Consider the following 27998-nt stretch of genomic DNA (forward strand, 5'->3'; position numbering starts at 1 on the left):
CTCATAAAAAAAATAGATGAAATGAAAATTGCTTTAGTTGAAGTGGATAGAAACACTCATTCTGTAAGGCAGAAATACAAACTGAATGAAGAATAAGCATCTGAGAATAAAGGTATATGAATAAAATGTGATTTTTGAAATCATCTAATGCAATTTTGTTAGGGAAATAAAGCAGATTGTTAGGTGTAATGCATGTTACTTTCAGTGAGCTTTTCTGTTTCTTTATATGTTTGTATAGTGTTTTGCAAGGATGTATCTATCACAGAACACATCTAATCAGTGTTAACTGTAAAAGAAACCTTTAAGCATTTGCACTGTCTCCTGAAGCGTGAAACATGTTGTGAGTCAGATATGTGAGCAGTGGCTTCAGGGTGGAGACTTACTTTCTTCCTTTCTCAGTTGAAGCAGTAGCTTCATTGTCTGTCTGGAGCCTGTGTTCTGAATCAGAATCATACTGTCATTTTCTGTTTCATGGCTAGCTTTAAAAACTGAATTGGTGACTGAATTCCTAAAAATCTGCATCAGCCTTAACTAAGGGGAAAAGAGAGGAGTGAATGAGTGCAATGTGACAGCTCTTCTTGCTAGAGAAGGGCCTTGCTGGGTAAAGAAGCTTGTCTTTTATCTGAAGGCAGAAATGACACAAAAGTAAGTTAGTGAAAGATTATATGCAGAGTTAGTTGGGTGTTGGTGATATGCTCAATTTGTGCTGTTGTGTGCAGTAAAGTAGAAATCATTTGGCTTTTCCCCCTCCACTGTGAAATAGCCAGTAGTGTGCTCAGGTGTTGCAGTGCAAGTGATCTTCTGTCTCTGTTTAGCTTCTGTTAACCTGGGCATAGGTTGGTGCACATGAACTTACTTGAGTATGCATTGTGTAAACTCAGAAAATTTTTTTAAATCAGTAGTACAAAGTGAGGGGTTTGATGAAGATTCTGTCTTTTTGTTATTTAGCTTAATGTATTGCTTTTTCATTTCACGTTATGGTTAAAGTGCTTTATCTAGGAATGGTTCTATTTCAAATCTAATATATAAACAGAAAATACAAATTTGGCCTGTTGGCTTTTTGAGGGACGGTCATTAGAAGTTTTAATAATGAAGAAAGAATAAATGTGTTTCTTTGTAAAAAGACTTTGAAGTGTGACATTTGTGCGTGATCTTTACTGCATTGTGTGTATTTTTTTTTGTTGTTGTGATGGCTCTTCCTGAGGTCTGTTGGAAAAATTATTAATTTCCTCTTGTTGTGGAGTACTGGAAAATAAACAAGCAAATTGCCTAGGTAAGTGCAAGAGGATTTAGCTGGAAAGCAAGCCTGCTGGCTGGTGATTGTCACTTGCCTGACATTCTCTGTCTCATAAGAGAATGACCTTTTACATTTCCAGTGAGCAGTCACCTGTTGGGATGTAGGCAGAAATCCAGGCTGGTAGCTACACTGACTCGCCCGTCTTGGAGAACAGGCCTTTTTTAAACAGATTTGTTGTGTTGAACACTGAACTGGGACATGTTTCTTGAGGCTCACCGGACTTCTGTAGTCCTGAAGCTGATTAAAATGGTCACTGGCATTACAGTGTAATAATACTGTTTTCCCTTATCTGTATGGTATTTTTTTTTTTACAATGTAATTTTCCATCCATAGTAATTTTGTTTTTTCATTCTGTATCCACCTGCCTGTATTCTCCATGCTGCTCAGTTTACCACTTCAGGATGGTTGAAATTGTGTGACTGTGCATAAGCAGTTAATTCATAGTCAAAGCTTTGAAAATAACTTATCCAGGTTTAGCACTTTAACCGGTAGCGATACAGATGTAGCAATTACAACTACATAGACAGAAGTGAGTGGCATTTAGCACATTGTAATTGGCTCATGTGGTTATAGTTACCTTGAAGTGAGCTTAGTCATTAGGACAAAGGGTTAGAAACTGGACTTTTAAAAAAAAAATTCAATGTAAATTAGTAATTATTTAAATAATTGACCTTTCCCTACTTTGGTAAGATAGGGCACTGTTTTTAGAGTTGGGAGAAAATTCGTAGACTAGATGGTACAGGTTTCTATAAATCCAGTTTATAAGAAAGAAAACTGGTTTAGACAAGACTTAAGAAAGAAAATAGTTCTTGCAAGCATGTAAGAAAATATATAAAGATCATTAACATAAAAATAAATCAATGCATTTCTATTGACTAGCTGTTGCAGAGCTAAGTTGTATTTCAGAATAGTGTTTTTATAAGTGCATATGCCAGAATATACTTTCCTATTAAAATGAAGAAATTAACAGTGACTAAAGGAAAGATAAGTGTGCAAAGCTACCTTAAAAATCAGATCTCAGTCAGAGTAGGCCTCATCATAACCTGTGAGCCATGGAGGTGTTTTGCTGTTGTTGTTGTTGTGCACCAAGAGCCTTGGCATATGCACTGCTCTCACATTACATGCAAATTTATTCTGTTTTGTGTAATTTAATCACAGCTCTTTAAAGACTGGTGTTGGCTAAAGTGATTTTGATATTAAGTTCGTGTTTGCTTTGGAGATTTTTAAATTTTCTTGTTATTTGATGGTTTACAGGTCTGTATTTTTCTTGTTTTAGCCCCAAATATGAAAGGCTCGGGCAAGAGACAATCAAAATAGGGATGTGTTTGAGCAAGATTTGTCTATTAGGTGTATAAACTTGTGAAAAGATGCTGCTTAAGCTTTGAGGAATTTAAGTGAATTCAGCTACTGTTGGTTTAATTTTTTTCATGTTAGGTGTTTACCGTCAAGCACTGTAATGTTGTTGGAAAGGGCAAGGGAAAGCATTTAGGAATCTACTGGTAGGAATGGCTAATAAAGTGCTTTCAGTGTTCCAGAAAGCTGTGGTTTGGGATCTGGGGGCTATGGTTGTGGTGGTGGGTTTTCTTCTGCCATTTTTTAAAGAGTTTGGAAAGTGCTGTCTGTAGAACAAGCTGTTTTGCAGCAAGTGGAAAGTCTTGGTTCATGGTCTTTTTCTGATATCTTTTATGGGCTTTTCATAGTAAAGGTGACTTAATCAAAGAAGTTGCATTTTAAAGGTTGTAGATTGAAAACAAACAGAAAATGAAACTTCTGAAAGTAGTGACCTACTGTCTGAAAAGAGGAAACCAAGAATACACAAGCTAGAATTTGAAAAAATTTGACCCTGAAATCATGTAATATCCTAGTAGCAAGGGTAACTAAAATTGTTACAGATTCTCGTGAATCCGTTACGTTTGCTTTTTGCAGGAGCTTGAAAGGATAGAGGTTTTCTGTTGAGAGGAATTCAGGTATACTTCTCAGAATAAGGTGAAGAGGACAGGAGACTTCTGGCCTTGAAATCTTCGGATATGAATATGTATCCTTTTCCTTCTTTGGTCCATGAACATTTAAAGTTTGACTAATAGCTGTTATAATTAGCCTTCAGGGCTTCAATTGCCTATAGGGTCAGGAAGAAATCATTTTCCTAATGTGTAATTTGGCTTCTTGGCTGCTGATCTGTGCAGTGGCAGAGCATGCTGTGACAGCTGAAATGCTTCCTACCCCAAATATTACGTTGTGCCCCTCTTGTAGCAGTCGCCTGTCATGTGGCAGGGATGACTGAAATGGCCCAGGCATGAGTGGTTTATTTGATGCGTTTTACTGTTCCAGAGTATTTTGACTACAGTATTAGACTGGTAATGGACCATGGTGGTATCAGCTTAAGCTTTGGGAAGAAGTTTTTCCAGGGGAAATTGTTAGGGACTTAGCAGAAAACAGTCATCTTCCTCTGTAGCATGGGGGATGGTTCACCTAATAAAGCATGCCCAAGTGATCTCATACTTAATACTTACAGTGACTTTGCACATCGGTAATAACCTATTGTCTATTGATGACATACATATTTTGTGTAAAAGGGCAGTAAAAACTGGTTTTGGGCTTGCATTGCAAAGTTTGTGAACTTTCTTAGATCAGGTAGTGCAAGTGCAAAAGATGAGCAACTGCTTCTAATTCTGGAATAGGCAAAAAAGTACCCACAAGGGCACTGTCAGCATTTTACTTTGAGGAAGACTTTGTCCTCTCTGTGGTCCATGTTGGACAGTTTGGGAGCCGCTCTTAGAGAGATTTGGGTGACTCTTTATGACTCATCAGTGGAGGTTTTTTAAAATGTAATTAGTTTTGCCTCATTTGAATGAGGTGACTTGTTGCTTCATCCCGAGTTGAGAGTCTGAGAAACCAGTTGCAAAAACAAGCTTTCATCTCATGAAGGTATACGTACTTACTTGCCATTTCCTTGCTTTGATGAAATAACCAATAAAGAGCAACGCAGCCTTGAAAGTTAGTCTAAACCAAAATGAAAGGGATAACCACAGCAACTTCATCACAGTCTCGGTTGAGATGTGCCTGCTGTGAAGTGGACAGCAGCCAGGCTTTGCAGTGCATCTGACTTCACCCGGCACTGTCTTCTGCCCTCTGAAAGCATTTCTTGAATGATTTAATGAGGAATAGCACTTCTATTTAACAGTGTTATCTTCTCAGAATGTTCTGTAACATCTGTCGCTTTGTTTATAAGTTGTTGCAAAGGTGAAATAACTAAAGAGTGGCTGAAAAGGTATTCGGGGTCTGCAGAAGGTCTGTCTGAATTCAAGATGTTTGAGTAGAAAGCTTGGGCTAATTTCTGGGCGCTTCAGTGTGTGTTATCCTTGTGGAAGAACTGTTGCTGCTTTCTGCTCTTTATACTGATGGTGTATTGTGTTTAAATCGGGGGAGAAAGCCTCAAGAATATTAAGAATTTGTGATTGGATGGAATAGCCTTTTATGCTTTGCTGGTTGTTAATAGATTATTATATAAAAAGTTGTTTTCTAATTACTTTTTTTTGTTTGTACCTAATGTCACAATCAAGTGCTGCATATTCTTTGTTTCCGAATTGAGATCTAGAAGGCAGTAGAATCCCAAAAAGTACAACTTCAGAGGTGCAATTCCTTTTTAAGTTGTGGTTGCTGAACTTCCAATAAATCAAATACATGAGAAAACATAATTTCATTCTGTATTTCTCCCCAGGTTAAAAATAGAGAATTTTCTCTCCGTGCTAGTTAATCTATAATTTTGGATTCTTACATAGAGCATAAGCATGACACTTCTGTGAAATCACTGTCATAGAAATTGGCTGTCATACTCTGCATTTTAACCTAATGTGTCAAAGCTTCACTTTTTTAGTCTTGCACTACAATACACTTAGAGTTTTTTTCAGTGATTTTAAAACCAAACTTAAACCATGAGATGAATATCTTGCATCATATGTATTGCCAGTTAAATTGAGATGAATTCACTTGTTCTTTGTTTTGGCATCAAACTTTAAGCTGGCAGACCTATTCCAGTAATTTAAGTTTCAAAAGCCCAAAATTTCACAAACTCTAGGACTTGATTTCAGAGCAGCTTTTTAAATGCTGTTTTGGTTTGTTAGTTTTTTGTTGTTTTTTTCTTTTTAATCTCTTGCCCTATGGTCTGTGTAGTTCTCCTGTATAAATGATTGACCGAACTCCAGGTTCTTGGATCAAGGATGGATTTTGTTTGTTTTGGGTAACATTAAGGTAATAACAATAAACACACAGAGAAAAACACTAACTTCTTGCTGACACAACTGACTGGGAGTTCTCATGCCACTGTAAATATTGCAGTGTCAGTGCAAATATTGCAGGACGTGCATGTTGTTTATAATATGAGCTCCCCCTTTCTCCTCTCTGGTGATTCCTGCACTCCCTGGGGGCTGGGCTGCTTTCTCAGCCTGTGGCGTGTTACAGTTGTATGGTATGGTAGTGTGAAAAGTAATTGTATAAAACATTGTTGTTTGGGGATCTTTTAAATTTGTTTCAAGGTTTCTGCATACTAAAAGAGACTTTTGGAGATGATAGCAGCAATGTTTGTCTTAAAAGCTAATAAGCTTTTACTTTAGGTCATACGAAAGCCAGGTTGTGGAGCTTGTGCCTTTAAGGAGAAGGTATCAAAATGTGTGGGGAAGTCAGGGATGCAGAATGAGATATGCAAACAGTGATATGTTAAGTAGCATAGTGAATTTTGAATACTGAGTGAGGTGTCACCAAAGCAGCCAGTGAGGAAATGTTTGGGACAAATAGATGTCAAGGCTAATGTTTCTCTATGTGGTAGGTGCCTTTACTCCTATCTCCCAAGAGTGCTTTTTGTTTTCTGAAAGTACTGACACTTTTTTTGTTTAAAGCATCATAGAGTGGCATTGTTGGTGATATATATATTGTTATAATAATTGTTTTTGTTAGAACACTGAGCTTCAAAGTGGGAAATAAAGGTCTAAGTCTGCTTTTTCAGTCCGGGTTTCAAAATACATCTTCTAGAAGTGCACGCTGTGCTTCTGTGTACTGGGCAATGTTTAATTTCTTCCTGTTGAAGTTGTTCCTCTTTGTAGAAAGAGAGGAATGTTATCACTCATTCAACTTAATCTAGCACAAATGGTAAAGACAGTCATGGAAAAAGGACGTAGGGTAGAGGAAGAATTATTTATAGGACTTTTTATTTTAAAAACGCAATTTTCTCATTTGAAATTGCCACTGCATTTTGTTGTGAAGACCTCCTTTTTGTGTGTGTGAGTAGATTTTGGGGGAGTAAAATGTAGAACTCTCTGACCCTTCCTTTCTTCTTTAAGTCATACTCATTCTTGTACAGATTATTATATTTTACAGGAAGGGCAATGCCCTTATTTCTTTGTCTTTAGAAGAAAGTTGCATTCCCTACATTTTAAGAGGAATTGAAGAACAATTGCCTGACCAAACATGTAGAGGAAATGAGTGGAGTGTTTGAGGATACTATATTTGTCTGGGGCATGAAATTTTTGAGGAGTTTAGTTTTATGGTGCAAGCACTTCTAAACTGTTTCAAAATTTAATATGTTCCTGTCAAGATGGAGAGGATTGTTGCCATGCCAAGGATTAGGCTGCAGTGTGAAGGAGGCTTTCCAGATGTACAGTTAAAATTATTGGTGTGTAAATGAAACAGAAATTCTGTTTGTGTCTGAACTTTGTGGGTTTAGATACAGGTACCCAACCTGTCATACTCCTTGAAGTATGGAGTTAGCTTGGTGCAACCACTCTTTTTGGGACCCTAGAAGAAGTTGTTCCCTTTGGAGTTTAACATTTTTAAGGTAAAAGACTAAATGCCAAGCATGGTACTTCTCGAGCAAGTTAGTGTCACAGACTTATGTTTGGTTTTTTTGGTAGATTATGCATTATTATTTTGGTTTGTCATAGCTCTGTCTACAAAATGAGATACAACAGATTTTAGTTGTTTAAATTTTTCTTTTGATTTATCACAAAATGGGGTTTTGTTAAATTACTCAATTTTTTTCTTTTTCTTTGCAGCATTCATCCAGTCGGATGGCATAATAGAAATGCTACGTTTTGATGAAGGAGATTTATTACAGGTATGTAGTCTGAGTAAATCATCTGAACTAGCAATGTTTCATCTTTTTGAACTCATGGGTTAGTGGAGTTCTAAAAATAAGCGAGCATTAAGCTCAAGTCCACAGAATCCTTGGACTTTCTAAAGTTACTTACAACAGTATGCTTTGGTGTGGCCAGAGGTTCTGGTTCCTTGATGGTTTGTGTTGGGAAAACTCCTGGCTTTTACCACAGGTTCTCTCTGGCCTGTCTCTCTGTCCAGGTCTTTCTTTCTCAGAAAAACTGGGAGATACTCTGTGTTTAGGGCTCATCTTTGATCTAGAGTTGGGATGCAATTGGCTAATTCATCTGTAGGAACTGCAAGTGTTGCAAGATTCCCAAACCTAAAGGCCGTTCTGGGGACCAAGTTACCACTGGGTTTAAAGAACTTCTAATTACTGCGGTGAAGTAATTACTGTTGCAAATAGTTGTTTTTCATGTATGATGTTGCCATTCCTATCAGTTTTCTTTTGGTTTGAGTCAAAACAGGAAAAAAGTTAATTTTAAAAAATATGTGCTGAAATTTTGAGATGGTGGCAGTAGTTAGGATGACATACATAGCAACATGGCTTGATACTAGAGATAACATAGCTCTGAAGTTCCATTGACTAAGATTTCATATTTCATGCATTCCATATGCATGCATTTTGTGAATTGTATGTGTGTTGAGAATATTTTTCTTAAAATTCCTTGATGGTGATAGTCTTCTACTTGAAAGGGAGCAGAGGAGTTACCAGTACAGGGCTTCATTTATAATTCCTACCTCCTAGGAGTTCAAAAAAGTCAATACATGTGTCAACATATTACGTGTTTCAGATATATGATGTTGTCTTCTTTGGTTTTTTCCTCACCTACGAAGTTGCTTAGGTTGGTTTTTTTCTTTCTTCAGTCCTTGGTCCTTAGTGTAACTCAAAAATATCTTACTGTAGATGTTAGGACTGTAATGTACAAGACTAAGGTACTTGAAAATTATGCAAACTGGTGACTTCAAAACTATGCAAACTAGTGACAGGAAACATTGCAGTTAAAACCAAATAAAAAACACCCAATATAAACCCCTCAAATAAAACCTCCTAAACTCAAATACCCTACCAAACAAGCAAACAAAAAAGCCTTGGGTTCCTCATTAGCCAGTTGTTCAGCTGGCATGTGCTAAACATATTCCCATAACAGACATCTGTGTATAGGCTTATGTTTGCATGTGTTGAGTAGAGTGGTGGAAGTTTTTCATGTAGTGGTTACAGTCTCAATTATTAAAGCTTTCAGCTGTGAATATTTCTTTAACTTGCATGAAGATACCACATATCACCATAAATATAAGGAAAAAGCCCACAAGGCTTAGTTTCTTTTCTTTTACATACTCTAATAGAACGTATTTTGTTGGACACAAGTGGTTTAATAAAAACAGGAGTCATCATTGGCCCTGTGTTCAAGGTAAAGATGATGTAGTTGCATTCAGTCATCCATATTTTAAGTGTTCCTTTCTCATCAGAATTCTTTTTTTTTTTTAACTAGTTCAAAAGAATCTTAAAAATCTGTAATTATCTTCCTCAGTTTAGCACTCTATTAGCCACTAGTTCTTAGACTAGAAAGTAATAATACTGCTGTGAGCCACTCAATAAGTTATATAAACATGGGAAAGTAAAAGGATTGTTAATTATGCTAACTATTTCAAGATGTTATTCAAGATATTATTATGGCGGGACAAAGTCGAGCAGTTCTGGACACTGCACCTTGAAGTTTGCAGTGCTTTAGATCACACTGGGCTGCCACTTCCCCTAATATGTTGCTGAATGTTTGATTTAAAACAAAACAAAAGAGACAGAATTTCTGATAAGTGGTTTGTATGTTTTATGTTATGGTTGTGGCTTTTAAGCCGAACATACCAATATAAATGAAACCACTTCCTTTTAATCAGAATGATAGTGTATACTGTTTTCTCTAGCTTACAAAGTATTTGGGTTTTTTCAGGCAGATAGTTATATGGTGACCATTTGTGACTACTTACTGCAATTTAAAAAAAAGCAATTACACAGTTGTAAAACCAGACATGTCTTGTGTACAGCAGTTACTAAAGTTTTAAATCTACTGTGATGTCACTGACTGTTTCTCTTTTGGGCTTTCCATGATCTTTCACAAATGTCTGTTCATTACAAATACCATGATGTAGTAGTAAGTCAGTATTGTTTAATGTTGTGTCAACTTCAGGTGGTTTGGTTTTTTTAAATAAAAATATAACCAATTCAGTACATGAAGTGATTAATAATCAGTGAGCTATCAAAGCTATCTCCAGTCTTGGTTTATCTCCACTTCCCCCAAGAATCTGATTATCTTCAGAGCAGGAGCAAGTTTTTTTTTCTTGTTTGAAAGAGTTGCTTTTCAAGTAAGGTAAATCAAATGCCAAGCCTTGAATAATTTTATTTTTAGGGATTCCTGTCACCTCCTTCCAGTTAGTGTCCACCCTCTTGATACTGTTTTTTTTATACTAATTTGGAGTACATACTGTTGGTAAAATACTCCTTATGTCTTTCCATCACATTTTAGGAATTTTATTGTAAAAATATATGAAATACGTTGTAAAGTTCGGTTTGTCCAGTCTGACTGAAAGCAGCTATTTATTGAAAGAGAATAAATCTTTAAATATTTGAGTAGAAAAACATTTCATTGGTAGAAATAAACTGTCAATGGAAATTTAATGAGCTCATGCTACTGGATAACTAGCAAAAGTAGAGACTGTACTCTTTGGGTGTGGACTTACAGTTTGTGGTTTAGAAAGTGCCATATCATGTAGTTCAATCTTCTGTCTTGCCAGAGAAAAAATGAGAATTCTACTCTTCAGCATATGTGTTCAGGTTAAAGGTTTATATCTAAATAAATTTAGGCTAGTTCTGTCTGTGGATTAAATTAAAATAATGAGGGTATTTCTTAATTCTGTCTATTTGCATGGATTGGTCCCTTTAAGAACTCAACTTTTTGAACTCTTCAAATAATTCATTTAGGTCCTGAACATAGGGTAAGAATAGTATTAATGTAAATGCAATGTAGTTTGGTTTTTTTCTTCAAAAGGATGTCGTGTGCAGATGTCTGTCTGTATAGTTGTTTGGCACTTCAGGATCATAGACTTGGTTGATTGTAATGGAAGAGCATGTTGACGTTTTTCGTGGTGGTGGTGTGTGTAGATGGGCTGTGCCTGGCAGGTGACTCTTCTGTTCTTAAAACCTCTAGAGAAGTATGTGAGTTTCATGCCCAAGCTGGTTTTGCTGCTGCTTTTTTCTCAAACATATGTGTACTTGGTGGGTTTTTTGTTAGGTTGTTTTGCCTCTTCATGATAACTTTTTACTAAAATCTACCTAGAGCTTCTTCATGCAAGTTTTTTACAACGCTCTCTAAATTTACTGGATTTTTATTTGTCACTACTTAAAGTGTAGTGTTTGAGACATTGTGCTCAGAGAGAGGACAGAGTGGTTCCTTCTCTGTCTAGCAATGCTTGTTTTAGTAGTGCCAAAATAAGTTGTAAGTTTTTGACAGCATTTTGTTTGCTCATATAGTTTGTATTTCACTCTGCTTTCCAGGCACATTGTTTTCTTTAGTGTGCTATCAGTTATTCCCTGCCGGGTTTTACATTTAAGCTCTCTTTCAGCTCAGCTTTGCTATGTCAGTGTCAGGCCATCTCCTCCATGTGTCCTGATTATTTGAACCCTTGTCCAGGCCTGACAGATGCTTCATGTCTCTGACAATTATGTCATCTGCAACTATTAGGAGGGCTGAAATAAACTACAACTGTTACTTTTAATAATTTGTCTTTTCATGTTAAGCCAACATACTGGCTCACTTTTAGAGGACTTTACTTTGAAAAGTGAATGGTAAAGGAAAATTTTTCAGAGAAAAGGGGTTTTTTTTGTTGTTGGTTTTCTTTTTAATTAATAAAAGACTGTTTCCCAGGTCCTTCTATTTGTTGTTAGAGCTTTTGCCTTGGGTATCTAATATTCTTCTGCACACTGTAGCTGGGACCACTGTTTTCTAGAGTGATTGATTTTTATTATTTTTTTTTTTTTTTTTTAATTCGGACTGTTTGGAAAGTACTTCTGCTTATGCAGTAGTATTTTTAAAGCAGTGTATTGCTAAAATGAAAAAGGAAAGTGGTAAGGCTTTTCAGTCAAATTGTCTTAACATGAATCTGCTGCAATAATCATAAGTGTATGAAACCACTTTTTACAGCAAACTCCTAGCAACTATTTTACTGATAATTACTAGTTTGCAGAATAGCTGAAATGGGGAAAAAAGAAAACCTGTATGCTTATATATGCTTAATACATATTTGCTGTCTTTGTTCATAAACTGCTGTAAAATGCTTGTTACAAAGACTGGTAGTGAGAATTACAATGGTCCTACATAACAGAGAGACAGGACCTTAATGTGATGTGCAGTGGCTTTGTAACACAGAAGACGTGGAACTGAATTACCTTTGTGGGACTCAGCTGTGTTGATCTCTTACTGGTGGAAGTTTAGTATGTTCTGCATGATCCATACTTCATTCTCAGTGCAGCAAGCAAAGCAAAGAATTCTCTTAATAGAGGTGGCAAGTGTTCAGCTCTGGTATATCCGCAATAGTGTTTTCAGGGAGTAAAGTCTAAGCACATTTTTTAATTAACTCAGATTTTCCTATTGTAGATGGACTTTTTAAAGGGATTTGGTGTGATCTCCATTGATATCTGTGTAGCCAAAGTGCTCAGAATACAGGCTCGTAGGTGGGCACTAAAGTGTCTGGACCATTGACCTCGATGGGTGTATTCTACAGGACAGAGTTCAGCTGGCACTTGGTTACCTGTGATAGAGCTTGGAACTGAGGACAGCAATGCTCAGTGTTGTCTTTAGCAGCCTGGTTGGTGGTGTGGAGAGTACTCTCAGTGAGTTTGGAGATGATACCAAATTGGCCAAAGTACTGGGACAGTAGAGCTGTTACACTGGAAGGCAAGGCTGCTATTCAGAGGGTCTTCAGCAGTCTGACAGGAACCTCATGACTTTCAGCTCAGACAGGTGCGGGGCCTGCACCTGAGAGGAAACAACCCTGTGTGACAGGATCGGCTGGGCCATCACAGCAGCACTGCAGAAAAGACATGGGGCTTCTGGTAGAGAGCAGGTTGAACGTAAGCTGTCCATGTGCTGTTGTAGCAAAGACAACTGCCAGCCTACTGAATTGTGAACAAACACGGACCCAGAAGATAAAGGGTGTGATTTCCCCCCCGCCTGTGGTGCTGCACTTGAGTATTGTGTCCAGTCTGGGCTACCCGGTGTGGGGAAGGTGCTGACATACTGGAGCAGGCACAGCAGAGTAATACAGGATGATCTGGGGCTGGAAGGCTTCTCATGTTAAGATATAATTTTTCAGCTATTAGGAGAAAAGACCAAGAGGAAATGCAATTGCTGTGGGCAGTGTGGAATTAACAGGAACCAGCTTTTTCAGTGTGTGCAGTGGTAGAATGAGAAGCTTTGGACACAGATTCCTAAACCCATGCAAGGAAAAAAAAAAAAAAAAAAGACTTCTAAACTTGAGGATGTTAAACACTGGACCAGGTTATTAAAAGAAGTTGTAGAATTTTTGTCTTTTGAGATCATGGCCCAAAGCTGTAAGCAACCTGCACTAATGAGATCTCCACTGAGCAACAGCTGACTTGATGGCCTCTGGAGCTTTCTTTCCCATATGTGTGATTTTATAAAGGAGTAAGAGCCACCTTAGTTCATTGCCATTGCTTATGAGCACCTGAACAACTTCTGCTTCTTGTACTGGAAGAATTGCCATCCCCAGGCTTTAGATGAAAAATAATTGGTGCCCAGGAGTGACTGTTGCAAAGCCAGCGTCAGTAGCATGTGTTGCATCAGCTACAGTCAACTGATGATGTTTTTGTTTCCTTATGTGAGTTTGGGTCATGAAAGACCAGGGCAAGAATGACTTCAGTCCTCTTTCAGCTTCCTTTCAGGTTACAGCATTCATTTTTTCATTACCTTAAGCAAGATATTCCTTATTAATTATATTTATTTTAATTATGCTAATTAATAAATTATTGGCATAAAGCTCATGAGTGCAACAATAAGATTTAAGCTGCCGTTTATGTATCACTTGTAGCTATCTCTCAACATTTAGTTGCAAGCAGCACTTACCTCTTTTACGAGGAGGAACCAGCCTTACTGTGAAAATAGCAAAATGTAAAATGTTCTGAGTCTTTCAGACTGCAACAGTCTTTTAAATTGGTGTGGATACTCTCTTGTGTAGGAATATAGAAAACTTTGCTTGTTGAGAATTTTGTTAACATTAAAGAAATACATTTGGTGTTGGAAATCCCAGGTCTTGATTAAGATGGTCTGCCTCCTTGCGTTGCCCCAGCTGTCCTTGTTGAAGACTTCTGAGCTCTAGTTCAGTTGCTTAAACATAGGTAACCTCAATATGAGTAAAATCTCAACAGTGCTATTTGAGACGTCCTGGGCATCTACATGGACCTGGCAGATATGGCACAGGGTGTCGGAGAAACCGTGTCCTTCTGGGCGTCAGTCTGAGACCAGGCAGGCTGCCCTAGGACATTTATCTTGAGTGGCAGCAGATGCCTATGTTTAGATGACTGAATGTAGTGCTGGGTAATATGACCTCTTACCAAGAAGTGAAGAATAGCTATTATAACAAATAGATGAGACATTAAAATCAACTTGGTGGTTGTGATTGTTTGTTTGGTGGGATTTTTTGTTTTTATGCTCTTGCTGAGGTTAACAACCATGGGTGTTCTTTAGAGACAGCCTTCAGGCTGTAAGGTATGGATTTTGGTTCTCTGTGTATGTGAGATTATTGTCTGGTGTCTTCCACAGTTATACTGAGTCTTTAAAGTGTACTTTCAGGTACAGATTCTCTGTGAAATCTGTCTTGAGAATATAAGCCTGTGGAGAGAAACTATTCTAAAGTCTTGAAACCATAATGTTGGCTGACTGCCTTCAAATTTTCTAGCTCACTGTGTGCAAGTTTTCTCAAGATCTTTGTACTGAAATCCTCTTGGTTTATAGTTTAATCCTTTTAGGGTTATATAAGAGATTAAATTAAGGCATGATACTGTTAGGAGCAACAGCCTCAACATTATATGCTGTCTTCAAATAAAAAAAAAAAAAATTAAAAAAGAATCATCTGTCTTCAAGGCTTGAACGCAGCATTTTGGGCAGAAGGGTCATAAATGCCCAGAACTGGTAAAAGGGGAGATTTTTCCCTCTCTCACTTTTTTCCTGCTCAGTTGTATATTTCTACTGTTTCTTTTGTGCTGACCTTAGGTTTTGTTGTTAGGGATTTGGATTAGGAAATTAATCCAATTGAAGGGAGTTTTCCCCTGTAATTTATCTTATTATATATCTTGAAATATTAATAGTGTGCACATGCATCATACTTCCCGATCTGTACATTGCAATATTTAGTTATTTGTATTGCTTTTCCAATACAGATAAAACTTAATAAATGTTTCATATAAATCATATTTTGCTAATTCTGCTCTTTTACAATTTATCCTTTATGGAAGAAAAGATGAAGCTGTATTTTTTAAAGGCCATAGTTTATTTCTCTTTACCTGACTAAACAACAGTATTAAGCAAAACCTACACAATAAATTGTGGATTGATCAGGTACATGGCTTTAGTTCCTGGCAGTTTAGGAAAATTAAACACAGAAAAAATAGCAGGCCAGACTGTAGTACAATAGGTCCGCAATTATACCTGCAGATCAAATTAAAAAAAAAAAAAAAAAAAGTATTTAGGACTTGTAACTGGACACAGTTGTATGTTTTTGTTTACTGCATGACTTGAAAGATTGACATGTAATAAAAATGAGTGGTAATTATAGAAACTGCCACATGAGATTTATTTTTGGTTTAGTTCCATGATGCTATAGTTGCTGAAGTTGGTATGCTGTTTCTTTGCTCTTGATTGACCCTGATCCAAACAACAAGCTTTAAAAATCCCAATAAAATTCACACAATTAAATACCCACAAAAACAATCTGACAAAGCAAAAAGCAAACAGGTCCTGGTCAGAAAACAGAAAGTGTAATTAAAATGAATTTATAATACTTGCATTTAATGAACATCTGAAAGTAAAAACCAGACTTTTCCTTGTAAGTGTGAATCTTTGATGGATTTTTGCGCTTAAATATATCTCAGAAATACCAGTATTAGCAGAGTGAGTTATGATTTTATACCTGATCTCAGATATTTGACTTAATATTTTCAAAGCAAATCAGTTATTTCAGAATGCAGGGGAAGACCTTGGGTGTGCAGTCAGATAATTCAACTCCCAAGAGTTAACTACAGCCAAGGCAATGTAGTAGCATTTTTTGTCAATTTTGCATTTTTGTCAATTATGTGTATTTACATTTGTTTCTGCATTTTTCTGGAGTTAAATTTGATCTCCACTGCCATCTGTCTAATAGTTGGCCTGGGTGGGATCTTAGCCTGAGTCTATAATTATTGTTTTTGACAGCCAGTTATGAGGCTTAAGAGTACACATAACTAACAGCTTTCTGTATGAAATTATTTAAAACTTAATAGAATGTGCTCTCTTGTTAGAGCCAAAGCTAATTGTCAAGGATGGGACAGTGCTGGTAATGGCTATTTTAGTTGCCCTGTCATAGGATCTGAACCTGTTAGCTTCATGATCTGACTGTCAGGTAACTGCTGGTAACTTAATTATGTGCTTTAGTTATGTTTTGAAAGAAAAAATATCTCCATTGTTGAAAGAAAGGTTTTATTTCATTTCAGTGATTAATGTGCTTTCAAGGACATTGGTAAGGATTACATGGTTTTATATAAGGTTTTATATATCTTAATGTCAGGGTAAGTTTGGTTGTTGTGGTTTAACTCCAGCTGGATGCTCAGCCCCACACAGCTGCTAGCTCTGTTTCCCCCAGTTGGATGGGATGGGGGAAGGGAATCTGAAGAGTAAAAGTGAGAAAACACATGAGATAAGATAAAGACACTTAAACAGGTAAAGTAAAATAAAGAAATCATAGAATTATTATCACAGAATGTTCTGAGTTGGAAGGGACCATAAGGATCAACGAGTCAAACTCCTGGCCCTGCACAGGACAGCCCCAAGATTCACACCATGTGTTTAAGAGTGTTGTCAAAACACTTCTTAAATGCCTGTTTCAGTGCCAAGCCACCTTTTGGGTGAAGAATCTTTTCCTAATATCAAACCTAAACTTTCTCAGACACATGCTGTCACAGAAGTCATATACCCACTGTCCTTATTTCAACCCATGAGTTTTCTCATGGTTGAAATGAGAAAATAATGTGTGGCAGTTTAAAATTGGAAGGTTTGCCTTTGTTTTTCCAGTCTGAGGAAAATATAAGGTATGGAAGGAAGAGATCTGCCTTTTTCTGTTTAATTTCTTTAGATTTCAGAGCTAATTAGCTAGTTAGTTAACAGTATTTCCTAGAAAGTTTTAGATAGAAAACATTTTGTGCCTTAAGCATTCATCACTTAACTAAAACTGATTTTAAATTTCTCCTTCATTTTAATTGAATTTCTCTTACAATCTGTTGAAAAGAGTTTGAGTAGTAAGTATTTACCTGTATCTTACTGCTAATAGAAAATAGAGTTTGGCATCAGAAGTTAAGAAGCTGAACTAAAAGCCTCTCACTATATGAGTAGTATACCTTAGCTAGGAAAACACAGAAAAATGTTTAAGCTTTTTTTTCTATTCATTAAATTAATGGTGTTTCAATGAAGAATAAGGAATGGACTGGTTTCCTAATTACAGTACAAATGTGGTAGGTAAGTTTAAAGGAAAGTTTGCTGACTTTCAAACTGCAATAACATAGTATGAAACAGCTTGTTATTTAGTCTTTTCTTCACTGAGGAATGCACTGATTATTTTGTACTGTAAAATGTAATTTCATGTGAACCCCTTCCTGCAGTATCCCTTTAGCAAGGCAGTCTGACTTTCTATATCAGAGGTTTGAAACCCAAAAAAATCTAGTGAGTGTTCTGTGTGGCCTTTCAAAATTGCAAATAAATCCTCAAGTTACAGACAGATTAGCTTTGTTTTACAATGATAAATAATACACTTCCAGCTTTCCTTAGTTTGATGCAAATTGGAGGGTGAGTAAACCAAATAACTTCATTTAAATCTGGAACGCTACATAGATTTACTATCCAGATTGATCCTTGACATGAATCAAACATTAATGTTTGTAGGCTCAGTGATCTAATAGGAGTAATTATAAAATTTCCAAAAAGTGTCTCCGAATAGCAAAATCAAAATTCCTCTAATAAAATAATCTATATTTTAAATAAAGATAATTTTTAAGAAACTATTTTTAAAAATACTTTAGCTTAGAAAAAAAGAAAGAAAGTGTAATTTTTAGCTGAAATAGAAATCAGTGAAGTGTCCAGCAAAAGGGACTTGATTTTTAGTTCTGAAATGTGATACAAGATTTTATTCCTCTTGCAAACAAGAGACATCCTTGTACTAGAGGTGAACTGGTCAAGGTGCACTATAGACTTTGTCAGACCTGTGAGCTTTCTTCCCACTCTCAGGAGATAAATATTCAGCTTGGCCATGAAATGTCTTTAAGAGGACGCCTAAAATCCTCAGTTTGATCTCCAAATCCTGTGGGAAGACAGAAGTTTTCCAAGTCTGGTATGTTTTAACATTAGCAATATCAGAAAGGACACTGCATATGCAGGCTTCTAAACCAGTTGGTATTTCTTAGGGAAGAGTAAACTAATTGGAAATCCCTAGACAACCTAACCTCCTTGTTTTCAGGTAATTAACTGAAATGTCCAACAGAGTGGAAGGAAGGGTATGAATAACAGAGGCTAGAAGATCATTAGCAGAGAAGGAGATGATGTTTCCTAGTCAAATGGAGATTATAGCCTTCTTTGTTTTCGAGGTGTTAAATTACGTCAATGAGATAACTGATGGACTTGTTTTCTTGTACGCTTTTCTTTGTAGTTTGTTTCTTACATCTGTCTATGCTAGGTTTTTCTTTTGCTCCATACAGTTTTGTAATTTCCTGGATTTTTTCCTTCTCTCAATTTTTAGGGTTTTAAGTTGCTGCTTGTTTTGTAGTTTGTGGGCATTACTACCACAGTTCTTGTCCAAGCCAAACTTGATTTCTTTAATTGGAAGAAGCCAATTTACATTTTCTGTTCCAGTTCACAACTTCTTTTTTTCTTTCAAGCTCTGATTCATTAACTTGTTGCAGTTGACAGGTTGTTAGGTTGGGGTTTTTCCCTCACTGGCAATATAATGTTGTTGGTCTCTAAATTTTAATTTTTATTTTCTTTTACAGACTGAGACAACTTTAGGCCTCAGTTCATATCAACAGAAAAGGTAAGCATATTTCCTAAAATTTAATACAGACTTTATTTGTAAGATTTGTGATACTTTTCATAAGAAAAATAAATTATTATTAATAATAATTAATAATAAAGGCTTCGTGTAAAATGATCAAAGAAAAAACATGGGGTTTTTTTCAATTATTTTTGTCACACAGAGGAAATGAAACTAAAATGTGAGATATTTTTTAATATTGAACAGCATAGCCATAGAATGGTTTGAGTTGGAAGGGACCTTGAAGATATGCTAGTTCCATCCCTCTGCCATGGGCTGTGTTTCTGTCCCTCACTACCCTATCGATAAAGAATTCCTTCCTAATATCTCATCTAAACCTTCCCTCTTTCAGTTTAAAGCCCTTTCTTCCTTGTCCTAGCACTAAATGACCTTGTGGAAGTCCCTCTCCACCTCTCTTCTATCTCATTTTGAGTACTGGAAGGTGCTCTAAAGTCACCTCAGAGCCTTCTCTTCAGGCTGAGCAGCCCCAACTCTCCTAGCCTCTCTTTGTAGGAGAGGTGATTTGTCCTTCTGATCATCTCTGTGGCCCCTACATGAGGAAGAAACTTTACCTGGGGACCTGAAGGATTCCTTAATTCACTTTGTAATGTATACCACAGAGTAATTCTGTGTAATTAAACTGAGACTCTGCTTGTAGATTTCTTTAAAATCATTTTTCTGTAGTATCTTTTATTGAGGAGAAAGTTTGCCTGCTTCAGAAGTTCTTCATATAATCCTTGAAGAAAAACTTGATGTTATTTTTGATAGATTCTTCCCCACATTCCTTTGTCCCATAGAATCATTAAGGTTGGAAAAGACCTCCAAGATCACCAACTCCTACCTTTAGCCACATGCCACCATTCCCACTAAGCCATATCACAGAGTTGTAAATCTACTCATTTTGTGATGGTGATGTCACCTCTTCCCTAGGGAGGCTGTTCCAGTACTTAACCACATGATGATTTTTTTTCTGAATTTCTAACCTGAACTCCCCTGGTGCAGCTGGTGGCCGCTTCCTCCTGTTCTGTCTCTGGTTGCCCGGGAGCAGTCTGACCCCTACATGGCTACAGCCTCCTTTCAGATGGTTGTAGAGAGCGGTGAGGTCACCTCTGAGCCTCCTGTTCTCCAGACTAGGCATCCTGTGACCCTGTCTTGTCCTCTCCTATCATGAAGACATAATCTGTTACTGAAGAGTTTGTCATGTGTAATATCTGAGAAGGAAAATAAGTGGCCTCTTTTTTCGCTGGTCCCTAATTTTTCTCTGGAGAATCACCAGATACTCTTGTTTATTTAATGAGTGCATTGAACAGTAATAATAAAGCTTGTTTCTTTCTTACTAGCATTCAGCAAACTGTCATAGCACATTTTCAGTAAATACGGTTCTGTTTTTTCTATGACCTGTTCTCTATTCCTTTTTGGGAAATCTAGTAAAAGAATTTTCAGTTTTAGATGAGTTCCTATTTTACTGTGTGTGTAGTTGCTTAGTTGTGGGCTTAAGATCCTTCTTTTTGCACATTTTGAAAAACCTATGAAATCTCCAGCTGTGGACAGGGATGCAAACAGCTGTAGTTATGTGCTGCAGTGTGTCAGTCAGATTGCAGGTATGAGAATATGAATTTACAGGAATGACAGTTGAACAAAAGATAACAATGATTAGTGTGTTACTGTGTCTTGGATATAGCCAGACCATATGGAGATTCTTTAAATGGAATGGTGTCTTGTTTAAATCATGAAATCTCAATGGCAGAAACAAAGTGCATATATTGGCATCCACAGATTAGGTGCAATACTATTACCCAGAAAACAACTGAATTTGATGGTTCTTGAGATTGAGGCCATGGATGAGATTGCTGACAGGATTTTTTTTTTTGTTTTCATTTCTCAGCTAAGAAGATTGCTTTATGTATGGAAACTTCAGTGTTCTAGAGTGTGTTCTTTTAAAACACTGGTTTAGGTATCTGTATACAAATAGTCCACTCCACTTAAGAGTGCTGGCCTATTTGAAGTTCAGTCACAATATGATGAAGATCTGCATCACAAGCTCCCTGTTACCATGTTAGATAGTAAATACCAAATTTGCTTTGTTTTTCTCTCACTGCTGTTATTGGTTTTGCATGAATCTTTCATTTAGGTCTTTTTCTAGGTGATTTTTTTCAATGGCATTGATAAAAAAAAAAACTTCTCTAGATGACTCATCTTTCCTTGTCCTTATTAGAGATTATTTCTTCTTCTCGGTATAGCTTGCCAATATTTTTCCCTATTTAGACACTTCATTCAGTTCTCTGATCTACGTTTTAGCACTAATTGGAAGGAGGCAAATGAACTAGCAATTTAATTTGTTTTGTTCATGCCTATGGTCAGATTACAGTGCATTCAAGCTTCTCCCTGTTCTTTCCCAGACACTCCCCCTTGGGAATTGTTAGCTTTGAACTTTGTCTGGTATGAGTGTGTTTTCCTGATACAAGGTTAATATTGACATATGTGAGCCAGCTACTATCTGGGTAGTTTGTGGAAAAAAAAAACAACTTGCTATTCTTTTTATTCATCTGCATTTTAGCAGAAGCTTCTCCCAGATACTGAAGTGGTCAATTGTTTTGTGGGAGTTCACTTTCTCACTGAACCTGTGATTAATACCCATATTTCTGAAAAAAAATCTTGTGTTAAAAATTAAAATATGTTTTCTGATATATGCAGCTTAGCCATATTTTTAAATATTAACAAGTTGTGGATGCACTCAGGTTACTTAGAGAAGCTTTTTTAGCTCAAAAAATCTGCAGTGGCTCTTTCGAGGATTCTGGCACAAAAAGTACCCACTGTGAAGTATTTGCCAATTTGTCATTTTAAAGGTTCACATAGTTATTTTTAGATAGCTTTTATTTGATTTTGTGGTAATGGAAATAAAATAGCGGCTTTCTAAGAGTTCTTGTTGCTAAATAAATTAATGAGAATTAAGCTGCTTCATAGCTTAATTCTGCTGTCTTTATTTCTTTACAATTTATGGCCCAAGAGAGGAAATAAAACCCTTTAAACAACTGCTGAAGTAATGTGGGAAAAAATACATGTGGAGTATGCTTAGATTTGAATTTTCTACAGTAGCAATTAAAGATGTTACAGATAAGATTCCACAGAGCACATAACTCCTACAGAAATCCCAGAACAGCTAGAAAGGTAAAGTGAGGATAAAGAGAGGCAGTTGCTGCCCAACTTTGCAGAAATCTTTAAATACCATATGTGACAAGCCTTTTCTTCATCTCCAAATGCAAAGATGTGAATTGATTATCTAAAATGGAGTGCATAGTACTCTGATAAACAGAAAAGCATTATGGAAGTGCTGGAGAATGTCCTTAAGACAGAAGGATATTGTGGCTCAGCACAGATGGATGCCCATATCAGCTACAGTGTTTGCAGGCATTATTATTTGGACCATGTTTATGACAGCATCTGTGATGAACCTTACTGAGACGTGAAGTTGCACTTCAGTGGATTGCATCTGGGTAGCAGCAGTATCTTAGTTAGTAGTTGAGGTAAATGCCCACTCAGATACAGCATGGATGGAACAGGGAGGATAGTGATCCTGCTAGGGACTATGTGTAGTTCACTCTCAAGTCTCATTTTTAAAACCAAGATTCTTGCAGAAGGAAAAAAAATGTTAAGAACATTTAAATTACGGGTTCAGATGACTCCTGGCCGGTTCTTAGTCTGCTGGTGCTTGTTGGCAGATATCAGCAGTCCTGTCTTCCAGATGCATCTTATCTTTTTCATTTTGTTCTTCTTGTCTTTAAAAGTTAGAAGACTTGGAGGGTAGGGTAGGAAAAATGTTTCAATTGTGATATAAGACCGGGAGCCATATTTCTACATGCATACAATTGTAATTAACTTCATGTCATTATGCTGTAAAGTTGCCCTACCCATGGGTGTATCCAGCCTTGGGTGAGCAAGTGCCCAGCTGAGCAGACCTTATCATCATTTTCTAGTCTGCTGCAGGTTGACTCATGTTGGGCCCTTCGGTAGGCAAAGTTTGTGAACCCCAATATTGCTTGCTCCTGTTTGAATCTTATTACAGTTGTTACTTTTATTATAATAGTTGGCATTCATTATGATGTTGTTTTTCTTTACCAAACTTCAACCAAATGTAACAAATTTTAAAAATCTGTGTTGTCCAACTGGCTTTCCAGGATAATATAACTCCATGGCCTGAGAAAATGTTGCCTAACTTTTACATGTATGTGGAGAATTGAGTATGTCATGATTGTTCAAGTTAGGCCAAGTTACTCTTGACAGTGCTTTCAATGCATTTGAAATAAAGATATTAATTATCACTTTTGTAAATATTGTCAATATTTTTAGTATTTTTCCATAAAAGGAATCGATATGTCATTCTACCAATAATTACCAATACAAAAGAGGTGCTGTCTAACTGTTCAAAGTTTTAATTTTGGAAGAAATGGACAGAATTATTTTGAAGACCACTTTGAGTGGTTTCTGTTTAGCGTTACCTTGACAATGGAGCTATTTGACCTTTTTCATTTAGAAATGCACTCTAAATGTTTTTTAAAATTAGATTGTAAACTCTGAAGACATATTAGTCACTTGTTTTATCCTTATGAAACACAACTGCTTGTATAGTTTTTCCAGTTGTATTCTCCTACATCCAGTGTCTCTGTAAACTTCATTTTGTTGAGCATTTGTTGTACAGTTTGAGGTTTGACTTTAGCCTGAGAAGATGTACCCAAGCACTCTGTTATTTGACAACTGTAATGTGTCACAGCTGCACTTAATAGTAGCAAGAATTTTAAGTTGTTTTGTAAACCTGAATACAGTTTTTCCTATTGGTGTCATCTTGTATTTTCACTTCTGTTGTAGGGCAGTCTGCACACACATGGCACATGTGCACACACACACACACACACACATATTTAAGGCCATACTAAGGCTGCCTGGATGTACTAAGCCCACTTCTGTCCTGATAATGTTTTATTACTTTTATGTGGACAAAGCTATTTTTAGTGACTAGGCTCTGGAGCACTGAAGATGCTTTAACATCCAAACACAGAGTGCTGGAAATTGATTAGCATGCTGTGAATTATACTTGAAGTGTGAAGATTCAGTCACAGAGTTTTAGAGTGAGTCATTGAGACATTGTAATTTTATTTAAAAAGCTTTTGATTTGATTTTGATTAAAGGATTAATTAATTAATTAATATTTCCTAGCTTATTCTTAAACTTTTACTCCTGTAAATAGCTTCCTTGTTGAAGTGGTCCCGGAATATGGAAAGACATCTGAATTTGATCAATAATTAGTTTTCCTGGAATTGCACTGGATGGAATTGGACTGATCTTTGCTCAAGGCCTCAGCTTTCATAAGACAAGCCACATGTGTGTGTGCCATTTCCTGGCTGCTCCTCCTGTTGAGGCAGAGCTGCATAGTTCTGGGTAGAACTGGGTTTGTGGTGTAGCTTTCCTTACCCAGGACAACTGGCTGCAGCTCAGCATCTAGGGTTGATACAAAGTCAGTAAACAAGGATCTAAAATAGTAATGCTGTTTTAATATCAGAAAAAAAAAAAGCATTTGAAGAAAAAAAAAAAGCTGTTGGTCTTGCTATTTAGGGATCATTGATTTTCTTCTATTCCTTAGTGTTCCCATTTTTTTTTTATGTTGTTGTATCCGTCTTTTGTTTTTTGTATGAATAGGATTTTTACTCAGCTTAATTAAAGTGTTACAATTACAAAGATGCTTAACTGTGGTCACAATCACATCATTCTGAATAATAAGAAATGTTTTGGTCAGTGAAACTACTTTGTATTTTTTACTTCTAATTTTTGTTGTGGGTTAACTATTGTGCTCTATATAACTGTACTAATAAACTAGTAGCAGAGAATACTTCCAGGTACTTTGTTGACTTTACTGCTGGATTGTTAGCGTGCTATTTAAGTTTTGGTCTTCATCTACTAGAATTCTCCTAAAGAGTTTCCAGGGGGAGGTTAGTATAGGCAAAGCTAAGGAATGTTTCCAGGGTAGAGTCGTTGTCTCCTGGATATTGCAAGTTTGGAACAGTGTTGGGTGTTTTCTTACATGTGGCCTCAGTACCTTCAAATGCATTCAAGATTGTTTATGTTTACTAGTACATTGTTATGTTTATGTTTACTAGTACACTAGTAGCTGGAGAAACTCAGGATGTGTATGTAAATTACTGCTACGCATTGGACAATATCCAAAACATCTTTGGTAGCAACGTTTAGACATTGCTATGAAAGATGATGTAAACCTATTTAGTGTGTTGTTTCACTCAGCGATCGTTATATAAAGGAGAGGTTCACACTGCAGTTATGTCCATTTTCAAGGTATGTGCTCTTGCATAATCTTTCTTGGAGACACCACATAATCATGTTGTAAAAATATGGTATACTGACTGGACAAGTTTGTTTTGTTTGTTTCTTCTTTTGAATTAGTTGCTTTATTAGTATTAATCAATGTTTTACTAAGAAAGGGGTATTTGAGATGGGAAGGGAGCAAAAATGTGTCATTTAATAGTATCTTTTACAGCATTTCAATTTTTCTTGCAGTGTATCCCTGTATCGGGGAAATTGCCGACCTCTCCGGTTTGAGCCACCAATGCTGGACTTCCATGAACAGTAAGTTGAAAAGTCTTTTGATCTGTTTAGTTATGCAAATTTAAACAAAACAAAAAAATCAACCAAACACAAAAACCAGAACAAAACAAAACCGCTCCATCCACTGCAAAAAACAAACAACAAGCAAAAACCCAGAAAATGAATAGGAACAGCATATAAAGCTGATAGAGAAGGTTGTATAATACATAGATTGCATTAATAGATTGTAAGTGTAATTAGCCTTCAGAGGGCTGCTGTACTCAGTCTTAAGCATGATGTAGCAACCTGTCAGTTGCTGTGGTTTTCATGATGTAGGTACTTGTACTTTTTAGGTACTTGTACAGGTGCTGTGCAGAGTGGACAGTTTTAGGTCTAGAAGGTAATGTTTTGTGGTGAGATTACCTTTCTACTTCAATATAACCCATGTCAGGGAGCGTGTACCCTAGTGTATCAGTTCTACTATTGCTTTAGTGGCAAAAAAACTGACCGTGGATCTGCAATTATTAGAACAGTAATGCTGAGTTGTGATAATACAGCCTCAAGAGAGCAAATAGCCTTCAGGAGCTTAGCTCCATGTTCTCTACCTTGCATCTGATTGCTGTTTCCATTTTTAAAAAAAGGGAGAAGGAAGGAAATGAAACATTTCATCAGTGTGTCTGTTAGGTCCTCTGAGAACTACTTCAGTCTTAACTTGTTTTACCATGAACTGGTTACTGTGTATGGGTAGCACCAGTCCCTTTTTTCCCAACAGTGAAAAGTGATTCTGGAGTAGCTGTTCATGGAGCCTCTGTGCATGATTGATACTTAGACCAATGTAAACTGCAGTGAAGGCATTTCAAACATTTTGTTACCAGTTCAGCCTGGAAGAATGAAAACAGCCCAGGTGTGCCTTAGCATTCCTTCCCCCATTCTCAACCAGTACTGCTTCTGGATGAAAGTGTTTCATTTACAGATAAGGCATAGATTATTACTAAAAATATAGTACTTTTTTTTTTTTTTTTTGTGAAGATTGTTTACAATGTGGTGGATACAGAGTTGTGCAAGGAAGCTCTTGTGTATTGGCATGGTGTATACTTATGTCTTTCTGAAAGAAGAGAAGCCATAACTGTGTGTTGTTTGCACAGACTAGTTTTCCAGCAATCACCTCTATACAAAAAAACCCAATGTAAGTGTCACTAAATAACAAAGCTGTATGAAAATGCCTCATTTCACAGAACTTACTTATACTGTCTAACAAAATTGTGGCTTTACTTCTAATTAAAGGCAGTGTAAGTCACTCTGCCCCCTCTTTTTCCTTCAAAATTTCTTTTAGCTTTTGATGTTGTGTGATTTTGTTGTTTTTCTTCCTAATGTCAGTAAGCGATCCTAGGGAAGAGAATATTGGGTTTCTAAACTGAATAACAAAATATCTAGTGGTAAGCTCTACTCTACTGCATCTCTGCTACAAGAAAATTAGGTTATAGTTAATAAATTATTTTGGTGAGTGCAGTATGAATTCAAACTTGTAGAGAGCAGTGTGCTTTTTGTCAGAGCTCTGCTAAGCTTATCTATTGATTTAAGTTATTTTCTTCTAAAAATTGTAAAAATTTTCAGTTGGTAGTAATTCCAGACTTGGGTATTGGGAATATATTTTATGCACCTTTTTCTACTATGAATAAATATGATGTTCTCTGACATATTTTTAAAGGTTGTCTAGAGTTTACATGCTTATGCTCTGAAGAAAGCTACACGTGCTTTTTTGCTTTGTGGATTTCCAAAGATGATATTTTCCCCCTTGCTGCAAGAAGATCCAAGACAGTACCATGAATACTTTTAGTCACTCTTCATTATATTTTGACTTTTTACATAAGCTGTTCTTGTCAAAGCTGAAAGCACCGAAGAAATGGTATAGATCAAATACAGTATTAAAAGTAGCACAAATCTCTTACTTGGGAATGGCTCTGTACAATACATGTGAACTGCACTGTGGGAGTGCTGCCTTCTGCCAATTAAAATAAGGAACGTGGTTATTAGATCTTGGTTCATTATGTGTTCCTTCTTTGGTTTGTGTGGGTTTTTTGGTAACTGTATATTATTAATTTATCTCCTGTCATTTAACTTATAGTCTCAGGCAGAAATCCTCTTCTGATTTATTAAAACTTAAGTTGCCAAAAGCAGATTTAGAAAAGGTTTAGATATGGAACCCCAAAGTTTAGTTTAAAATCTGTGACCCAACTCTGAGAAATGCTGAGTAACTTAGCCTTATGGTGGGAAGAAGCTGCAGGTGCCAAGCACCTTGGAAGTCAGTTAATGCAGATTTAAGCTTTTGAGTTTTTGCCTTTTGAAACAGACATGGTTTTCACATTCAAATTCTGACTTTTCTGTCTTTGTTAATAATGGATTTTAGAAAAGGCATAAAATGCATGTTTAGTTTCTGAATAAGTACTGTACCCAAAGGGTGTTTTGTTAATAGGTAGCATGTAGCATTTAGTAGAGCAAACTTGTTCCAAGTTCGTGTTTATGCTGAGCTATCAACATGTATCATACTTAGGCTAAAGAAAGATCTAATAATTTATTTTCAGTTGTAAGTCAAGCCATTCTTCCTGTGACATTTTTGGTCTGCTAA

General features: G+C 36.5%; 1 protein-coding gene across 1 annotated transcript in view; it reads left to right on the plus strand.

Moving 5' to 3' along the window:
* Positions 1–27998, plus strand: part of TMEM131 (transmembrane protein 131) — a 93695-nt gene that overhangs the window by 11894 nt on the left and 53803 nt on the right. The window contains 3 exon segments of the mRNA XM_066176549.1: positions 7342–7403; positions 18741–18781; positions 25346–25414. Coding sequence (XP_066032646.1) covers positions 7371–7403; positions 18741–18781; positions 25346–25414 — 143 coding nt within the window. The 5' untranslated portion in view covers positions 7342–7370.

Source organism: Chamaea fasciata, unplaced genomic scaffold (genome assembly GCF_029207755.1).
Source record: "Chamaea fasciata isolate MVZ Bird 193981 ecotype frontalis unplaced genomic scaffold, bChaFas1.0.hap1 SCAF_2, whole genome shotgun sequence".
NCBI classification, from domain to species: domain Eukaryota; kingdom Metazoa; phylum Chordata; class Aves; order Passeriformes; family Sylviidae; genus Chamaea; species Chamaea fasciata.